At 34.0% G+C, this 10,167-nt stretch overlaps 1 protein-coding gene across 1 annotated transcript in view; it reads right to left on the bottom strand.

Moving 5' to 3' along the window:
- The window catches only part of LOC149807164 (sister chromatid cohesion protein DCC1-like), a 79,439-nt gene extending 70,062 nt beyond the window's left edge, over nt 1-9,377 (bottom strand). The window contains exon 1 of the mRNA XM_089962947.1: nt 9,297-9,377. Coding sequence (XP_089819073.1) covers nt 9,297-9,337 — 41 coding nt within the window. The 5' untranslated portion in view covers nt 9,338-9,377. The remainder of the gene's footprint in view (nt 1-9,296) is intronic.
- Between the last annotated feature and the right edge of the window lie 790 nt (nt 9,378-10,167).

Raw genomic sequence — 10,167 nt, forward strand, 5'->3', positions numbered from 1 at the left:
TCGACCTGTGCGAGTTAGTCATCCTGTAACTATACCCAATGTGGGCTGCTTATAGGAAGTGTCTGGAAGTGTGATTTGGACTTTTAACACAGCTTTAACAGTGTAACAGTTTATAGTGATGTCTAGCACTTGGGCATTGTGTCACAGACGTGTAGCATCATGTCCCATCCAGTCACATTATCCTGACACCAGCCCACCAGTCCTAACACTAACCCCTTAATGTTGAGTGCCTAGCAAGGCAGCTGTTAGTACCAATTTATAAGTCTTTGGTATGACTTGGCCAGGGTTCAAACCCAAGACATCTCGCATCCGAGGCAGATGCACTAACCACTAGGCCACAAGAGCAGTCCATGTCTAGGAAGTACCACTTCATTAATTTGTTTACCATAAGTTTGTAAATCATTGGGAAAGTAAATTAAGGAAAGTATACAATTCATAGAAAGCAAAGTCTAAATACTATGTGATAGAATATTTAGCCAAAATGTAATCATGTAGGTCAGAAACATATGCTATGTTATGGAATTTGGTAAGCTCTATAAGGTCAAGGTTGTTACTTGCATCACTCATTTTTATGAAAATACAAAGAAAGCAGTGAAGCAAATACTGTTTAACCAATGCATATCACTACTATATTTCCAAGCAAGTAGCTAATTAATAAAACCATAAATTTGCAATTCTAACAATGGACTGTTGTAACAAATCTACAAAGTCAGTGGTTATATTAAGAAAATCCCGCTTTATTTAGACACACTCACATTATGCACAGGGCTCTATATTAGTTCTTGGTTGTGTCGATCCGTTTGGAAAGAAAAGTCTTGCTCATTCATTATCAACTTTAATGTTTTAGAATGTTGTCTATGAATAGTAATGTTTTGTCAACAACAATGAAATTAGGATGAGTAGCATGGTACAAAGACTTTGCTCTATTGTACATGTTACAGAGGTTATTTCAAAGAAGTTGAAAAATCTCTGAATGCCAGGTTGTAGTGAACTTACAGAAAGTAAAAGTGTCTATGTAGTAGTTGATTAAGCATTGTTACCAAATAGCAATTACAATACTTTAATCTAGTTACTCCTATAAGTGAAAATTAATTACAATGTATAGTTTCTGCTGTCTTCTTTTAAAATCATACGGCTAAAATACACTGCATGATTGTATCTCTCCATCCAAACATACACTTTCTAGTATGAATACAATGGGTATGAAAATGATACTTTTTATACACATACAATATAATAAACTTATAACATAATATAGGTCTAAAGCGCTCTCTGTTACGGATCACTGCCATCTCACCTCTGTCTGCGTGGGTTCGAGTCTCGGATTCGGCTAATGTGGGTATGTGAGAAAGCTTGCCTGTAGCTTCTTGTGGGTCGGCGGTTCTTTCCAGGGTTTTCCTGGGTTCTTCCTCCACCATTAATACTGGCCGCCAGTTATAGCCTATCGTGTGCTGAAAAATGGCGTTAAACCCTACAACAACAACAACATATAATATAATAAACCTATAACATACAATATAATAAACCTATAACACAGAATTTTCAACTTCAAAATAAAGTCTTGCTTAAAAACCAACACTAATGCAAATATGCATACTGAGAAATAGAGGATATAATTCAAATATGAGAACACTAGTTACCACTCTATGGTCTTAACTATGTAACAGAAAAGAGCAAAAACCAACATGTTTTGTAAAATTCCACAAATAATTTATTTTCCAAGAATACATAGTGAAAATGTAAAAAGAACTTACAGTAATGCAAATTAAATAACAAATATTCCTGAAAGATTAATCACAAGTCCAAATGTATAAAGTTCCAACTGAATGCCAGTGGAATTCCAAATAAGGTTTAACATTGAATGTGTTGGCACACTTGTAGTCTTGAATATGCTGATGTGCCAGTGGCCTGTATTGTGGTGATGTTAAGTCTTTTGATGTACCACAATAATATAATCCAAAAATGTTTTCATCTTAAATCTCAATAATTCCAAATTAATGTTCCAATCCAAGAACATTAAAGATGAGCACCTTGTATATCCAGTGAATAATAATTTTAATAAATAATTCCACTCAAAATAAGTACTGAGCACAGCAATGTGACTAATTCTGCCTCAGATATTAAATGTAAGACTGAATAATTTCTTAAGTAAAGAATGTTATATGAAAACCAGACAGAAAAATAGAGCCAGGATGTAGGTCAATCTCCTGGCCAAAACATTCAATGTTATCAAGAAGACAAGGTCTATTACTAAAATTTTAATAAAGATCATGGCAAACATCAGGTCAACCTGGTTAATCCATCGGCAAATTCCAATGTCCTAGACCCAGACCCAAATAAACATGTTTACCTCTATTGATATTTAACCCACACTCATTGTGAGAACATCGAAACGTAAACCTTCAACATGTGACCTTTTTCTTGTACATGCGGTTCTTTTTCAATCGAGTATAGAATATTCCAATCATTATAAGTTCCCATTTCTTACATAAAATCATGTTCTGCATGAGGCATTTTCATCTTTTACTGCATGTTGTGTGTCAGTTACATCTTTATTTACTTTAAAGCACATAACTATATGATCTATACACAGAAATTATGTAAATACACATTCTGGCATCTCATAATCATAATTTCATTCTTATATTGTAAGTTCTGACTGATTCACCATTTATCTGTCCAACAGAATAAAATCAAGTATGACCAAAGTGATATCACAAGATGAATTATAATAAGAACTGGTAAAAAGTAAATAATTTATATCAAAATCATTTAAATCAATGTTTCCTTTGCTTTTTTTAATTCAAACAATTACTATATTTACCATATTAATTGGGACATGATAAAATATTTAAAAAATTCCTGTCCCTGAACTTATGGTGAAACTTTTTTCCACCTAGGTCATATGTCCCAAGACTTAAGATAATAAATAAATTTGTACTGAATTTGTGCCCACTCCCACTGCACGATGCAATAAAATAAACGCCTGTTTGATAATAAAACGAAAGAACTAACCTTGTATTGTTATCATTTATTCCTTTTTTTTTCATTATGAGATTAAAGAATAAAATATATCCATGAACTCTGTGTATGTAGTGTAGGCTTCCATACTGAAGCGTGTATCGCTTATGTCTGATAACATAAGACACATTGTTCATTGACACAAACATTGAGAAACATATTGTGTTTGGTTGAGTTCAAAGTTTTATGTTATCTGACTGAAAACTGGATCCAACAAAATCGCAAAAGAGAAAGAAATAATCAACCAATATCTTGAAGACAAAAGTCATTCACATATGGCACAGTGTTACGTGCAAAATAAAAGTATATCCAGGTCAATTATATGACAGTATCTCACAAACAAAAATCATTATTTGAAAACACATTCACATGGGTGTAAGTGACAATCTTTTCGCTAGCACGGGTTACAAAAGTATCATTAAAGGAAGTTATTTCTGTGTATACTATTTGTCTACAGACATCATTTCCTGTTTGTATTAATTACAGAACTACAGATGCCAAGCACACAGAAGCCCAGGTGGTGAATAAACAAAAATGGCAGCAAGCAGTAAACTCATTCTTTGAACTTACCAACAGGACATCAAAGACAAAGGTTAGTTTTATTACAAAGCAAGAAGACCTCAGAAGTCGACTTTAGATACTCTGATGCTGGTTTTTCTTTTTTTTAAAGGATATCAATACAAAGGTTACTTTATTGCAAAGCAAGCCCACCTCTGAAGATGACTTTGGGTTCTTTTAAGTGTGCTGGTTTTTCTTGAATATACAAAGACAGCCAATATATGTAAACTAAATTTGGTTCCTTTTCACTGGTATTCATGAGAACTTGGAAAATAAACTGAAACAATGGAACAAATTTTAAAGTGACATAATACAGTGCTTTGTACATAGACATCAATAGCATGAAGAGTTTGAGAAAATAAAATCATTTGATGAATTCATGAAGGCCAGAAGAAAAGCAGATCATTTCGCAAATGAGAGGGAAATAATCAAGTGATATCTTGAAGACAACTGCCATTCATGCATGACACTGTGCTAAGTGCAAAATAACCAAAACTGAATTATATCCAGGTCAACTATATGACAGTATCTCACAAATAAAAATTATTTGAAAACACATTCACTTGAGTGCAAGTGACAATCTTTTCACTAGCACAGGTTACAAACATACCATTAAAGCAAGCTATTGCTGTGTATACTATTTACCTGCAAACATCAATGCTCATTTGTATTAATTATAACTACAAATGCCAAGCAGATATCAGCCTGCTTGGTAAATAAACAAAACTGGCAGTAAGCAGTAAACTCATTCTTTGAACTTACAGACAGGACATCAAAGACAAAGGTTATTTTTATTACAGAAGGTGACTTTAGATTCTCTCAAGTGTGCCGATTTTAAAAATAACTTTTTCTTCTTCTGATATACAAAGACGGGCAAGATATGGAATCTAGCTTTTTACTGGTATTCATTGGAATTTTGAAAATAAAATGAAGCAATGGAACAATATGTAAAGTGACACAAAATAGTGCTTTGTGCACAGGCATCGATGACCCAGTGTCGCCCAGAAGATTTGGAGAAAATAAAATCATTTGATAAATTTGTGAGGGCCAGAACAGAAGCAGATGATTTCGCCTACAATATTAACATTAACATGGATGAAATTCTAGTGTACTTTGGAGGGACTGATGATAAGATCGGGGCTCAAAAGTGTTAGAATTAGCAGAACTGGTGCAGATTTGCAAAAAAAAGCTGACTTTAGTCCTTGCAGTTTCCACTTCAGATGATGTGTTGCATATAACCATAATTTTTCACAGTATGAGAAAGATAAAAAAAAAATATATTCCTGCACCAAAAGAATGAACAGTATGTGTGCAGGAGACAGGTTGTATTGATGAGATAAACCTGCAGTAGATTAAATAGTTTTATCTCAACTACACAGTTTTATATTTTTTATGATATTGTGGGGTCTATGGTATTGTTACATTTGGATTTTTGTCATTTTTCTGCATGGCACCACCCCTGGTACACTACATGACCATAAGTCACTAGTTCTGCATCACTAGCTGATTTCTGGAAAATGTCCGGATTGCTGGTGAGTACACAATTTTAAACTGCACCATTGAATATCACTGTTTCCAAATAAGGTTGTACTCCATGTTCTCAAATGGTATCAATATCGTCTTTAAATCTATATCACTAATAAATCGGTTAACTAGTTTGTCATCTGATATTGCCCAAAGATGTTATGCAAGAACCAAACCATATGATCATATTTGTCCAGAACAAAGAGACTGAATCTATGGTAGCAAATAAGAGTCAAAATGTGAAGCATGGACAGTTGTTGTTTTCCAGTAGCTTTCATAACTGACAGGTGTTGACTTTAAAACTTATTTGTACATGACTTATTAAATTTCAGTAGATCACTGGGGGTTGTTTAAATAGTCTGTGGTCAACACTTATTTTCATGCTCATCGTGGTGGTCCATTCTCACCAACAGTCTCGGCTCTACCCCTCCATTAGTCCTACAATGTAAGACCTCAACCATGATATTTATGTTTTGGGCATTGTGGTTTTGCTGTCTAAATAATGGTACAGTGCAGTGTGTTTTAATGTGGAATAACATCATACCAAAAATAAAGTTGTCAGGAATATCTCACACACTTGAAAGTTCATTATGACAATTTTCTACAAATTGAAGTCATAATGTTTTTGTCAGACTTTACTTACTCTGATGTCGCATTCCAGTGAAATAAAATGTAGGCCAACAGAACTTGAAAACATGTCCATTTACTTGTGTGGCATTTTAAATTTATTTGGAAAAAGACATCAGAGAAGTAAAATCTGACTAAAATGTTATAACTGGACTGCTAAGTGAGTGAGATTTTCCTGAAAATCTGACTTATTGTTCAGATATTAATCAATATCAGAACATGCTACACAGTGCCATCATTTGGGCAGTAAGACCTTGATGCCCAAAACATAAATATCAGAATCAAAATCTTACATACTCCTCCATCACAGGTTGTTATAGATCCATTTTTTTAATTCATTGATAACTTTCTGTTGTTGTTGAACATGTGTAAAGGATAAATGACCATGGAGGCATCGTCTATATTCAAGCTGAATTACACTTTGTGCAAAATACGAAGTTCACAATATTAGGACAAGTATAAACCATCATAAAAATATTTTTTGGGTATTACTAGGATATCAGAACAACTCCCTTTGCATGACCAGAATCTACTGCTGTCTGTGTATCGATCATTTACCGCAGTCATCTGCTTTAAACTGGAAATTAAATGCAACTTACTGTAGATAAGATATAACAAAGAGACATATATAAAATATTTAAGTCAATGTTTTTATTTACTTATTTGCCGATCACAAACTTTAAGACCCACAATACCAAAGCCCTTAGTCCTACAACGTAAGACACATCACCCATTATTTTTGTTCTGGGGGTGAGGTATTCCTGAAACTTTGACTACTCGTTCCGATGTCAACAACATTGTAACACGCTATACAAGCCCATTATTTGGATAGTAAGACACAGCACTTAAACAAAAATAACATGTGCTATGTCTTACATTGTAGGACTGGTATGCGGGGAACTCGCCCTGGGAGAACTCGCCCCAACGTATCTGGATAAGTCACCCCAGAGTGGTTGGAGAAGTCGCCCCATTTGGTTGGAGAAGTCACCCCAAAACTTGTCACATAGATAACTTTTTTTGTAACAGAATTAAATAATTTTTAACGTGATTCATATTCAGATTTTTTACAATACGCGATCACAAAAGAGATATTAATTGGTAATCATAAAAAGCAATATCATAGTAATATTTCTAAGGACAAAAGTAAGTCTTTATATAATCTCATGAGTGATGACAGTATAGTGATTAAAAAGGATGATAAGTCTTTTGATTCTCTTAGACAATCATATGCTTGGTACTGAATAATATGGGAAATATTGCTGTTCTTTTTCATCAGTGTTCATCTCCGACAGTTATAAGGCAAAACTGTTTCAATATTGGTAGCAAAAAGTATTCGTTTTGAAATCCTTACTTTATTTCATTGTTGAACAATAATTATATTGTACAATTATATTAACATGGGTACTGGAACAATCCTCAATTTTTGAGCATTTCTTTTGTGTATCTCCATCTTTGAATTATGATAAAAATAATTCCAAATGAAATAACATTAAAGACATGTTTACGCTTTTTCATTCAGTGTTTCCAACATCAATTTATTATGCACCTTTGATTTTGTATGTAACTGAATCGGATGAATATGATTTTTCTTCCAAAACTTACTTACAAGACTGTTTTCCACTTGTATAATAAACCCTTCCTTCTCATTCTGCATTCATCTTGTTTGAGTGATAAAATTATGAACACTGACACAAAAAGAAATAAACTAAATGATGGGCATAGTACAAGTGAGCTTTCAGAAACCGTCCGAATTCTGCGCATTAGCCATAATGATGAACTCAGTAGCAACCACATTTCCTGAGTAAGCGTGAATGATGCTTTTTATCGAGTTCAAGTATCACTCGTCAATGGTTAGCAAATCTCAATGAACAATCAGATTAAATTGTTCAGTTAGAGAGATGATACTATAACTTTTTGGCTTATTGTCGGTCATCGCCAATTCAGTCGATTTCAGGTTATAGAGGTCCATGCCATAAAGGTATCTCAGGACGACTTAGGTTATTAGGTTGGAACCCTTTCATATATAAAACTGCAGACATCACATCATGCTTACAACCACTCTATTTTTCCAAATAAAATGCATCTAATGATTTGAAGAGCAGAGCAAAAAGTACAGATAACACTTATTTTTCATTAAGTACAGAAGCGGAGTTGATCAAATGGAAAAGTTGAAAAATTGCAAATTTTATAGATTTAACAAGTTATTAAGTTGAAGAAAAACAACAATTAATAAAGCCTTAACAACCATGTGGTGACATCTCAGAATTACTATATATGATCCTTGGGGCAACTTCTCCAGGCAAAGTGGGGCGACTTCTCCGACCATCATGGGGCGACTTCTCGTGACATCTGGGATGAGTTCTCCCACGGCAAGTTCTCATGGGATGAGTTCTCTCAGGGGCGAGTTCTCCGCTATTCTGTAGGACTACACAGCCTTAGTTCTATTACCTATGTATCTATATTTATCGATAAATATGCTGACACAGTCACACTTGACTATTAAGCAACAGGTGGTGCATGGTCAAAGATAAAGTAAAGATGGAAGTGATAGGAGTCAGAAGAGTAATGTTAGGAAAGACAGAAATAAGTAAAAGTGTCAGTGTACATTTTCGTCCCTTCATACACAGACCAATCCAGCTACCATAGCGGCAATGAGATATTGAATCTGAACCGGCATACCCTGAGGTCTCACTGGATAGTTTCGTATTTTGACACCCCCCTGATTTTTAAGGTAGAAGGCATGAACCTAATTATCACAAGCCTAACATTTATAAATTCACACATAAGCTAAATCTATAATGTGGATTAGATTTACTTTGAATTAGGTTTGGAAATAGGCTGGCTTGTTGGTGACTGCCTGTCACAGTTAGATGAGCATTGGAGATCAAATGCATAACTTGGGCTGCAAATGAGCTGCCGACTTGGCTTAAGTATTTATGTGTCTGCTACAGAGGTAAATATCTAAAAAATCTAGATGGTTGAGGGGTATGCTAATTTGTTATAGTACTAGTGAACTTTATTCATGCATAAGGCACATACTGATTCTTTTAGCTGCCTTGTCACAGTAAAATATTCAAAATAGCTATTTCTTGTCAAAAATGAGTGTAAAATTTAGGGGTTGGTGGCAGTGTTGGTTCAGTATAAAAACCACCAGTTGCATCAGGAATTAACTTGATTACTGCAGTCAAAATCTCACATGTATGCTTTCTACAAAAATCATTAGTTTGTTTTTATTTGTATCTTCAGTGTAACATTATTCTCATTTTTCTGTAATTAGTTATTGTTGGATGAAAATTCACCAGATAAACTGTCCAGTGAGACCTGAGAATCACTAGGTCTTACTTGTAGCTGACTAGTTCATTAGAATATGATTTGGGAAAGCTCCTGCTTGTGAGATGCCAAGTCAGGAGTTTCTGCAATTGTTGACCTTACCTACAACAAATGAGTCATAATAGTGCCTAGCTATAAAAATACGCGTAATGAAGCAAGTGAAAAGACTGCAAACATAAACATTCTACAAAGCGGGAATCAGTTCTTAGTGCCAACAAAGATAGAGCTCGTACAACCTCTCAATACTCGAAATAACGCTAATGTTATCAGTATCCATCTTTCCCGCAAAATTTTTGTGAAAACTTCCGGTACCTAGGTTTGGCGACAACTTGGAATAAGACCACAATTTGAAATAGGAAGTTGTTGCACTTTTCTCGAGAAAGTGCAAGACCAAACAGAGCGATATAAATAGACTTGAGTCCCTGAGTTAGATTTGTTTGTTGAAGGATTCGACATAAGATTGTTCTAAAATAAAAATTCGACATTTGATAAAATAGAATTCAAACCTTTTGTATTTATTTTATAAATTGAATGATAACTAATTTTAAGGATATCAATTGGTCATGGAAAAGGTTTGGTTGATTGTATTCATTATGTGAAAAATAAATATTACATTTTTAACGACAGGTGCTAGTTTTTATTATCACCTGGTAAATGTTTATTAAAGTGGAAATAATAAATATGGCAATAATACCCTTTCCTTTCAACTTTTGCAGGTGTGGATCCAGAAATTTCGAAACGTGGACGCCCGTTATTGTTTGCTATGTTAAATCACTGATTCGTTACGACACAGAAATTTCTATATTTATGTAGCTATTATATGTACTCTCTTGTAAGATAGATGCTAGGTTTTCCTGATCGCTGATAAACACTGACGATATCAGATTTTTCTTTTTTCAAATTAAACTTGTATTGACTGAGTCTGCAATGGGCCGACACAACGTATTTTCTAAACATTCTACCGTATATTTAGCAATTTGTAAACATGCAAAGATTTTTTAAAAATATTACAAAATATTAAATGACAGTTGAAAAAGGATATTAATACTAAAATACTTTTAAATTTTTCTGTTAGTTGCAAATTGAAATAAATTTGTTTCAAATTTA

This window comes from Sinohyriopsis cumingii, chromosome 1, assembly GCF_028554795.1.
Source record: "Sinohyriopsis cumingii isolate HCF-2022 chromosome 1, ASM2855479v2, whole genome shotgun sequence".
NCBI classification, from domain to species: domain Eukaryota; kingdom Metazoa; phylum Mollusca; class Bivalvia; order Unionida; family Unionidae; genus Sinohyriopsis; species Sinohyriopsis cumingii.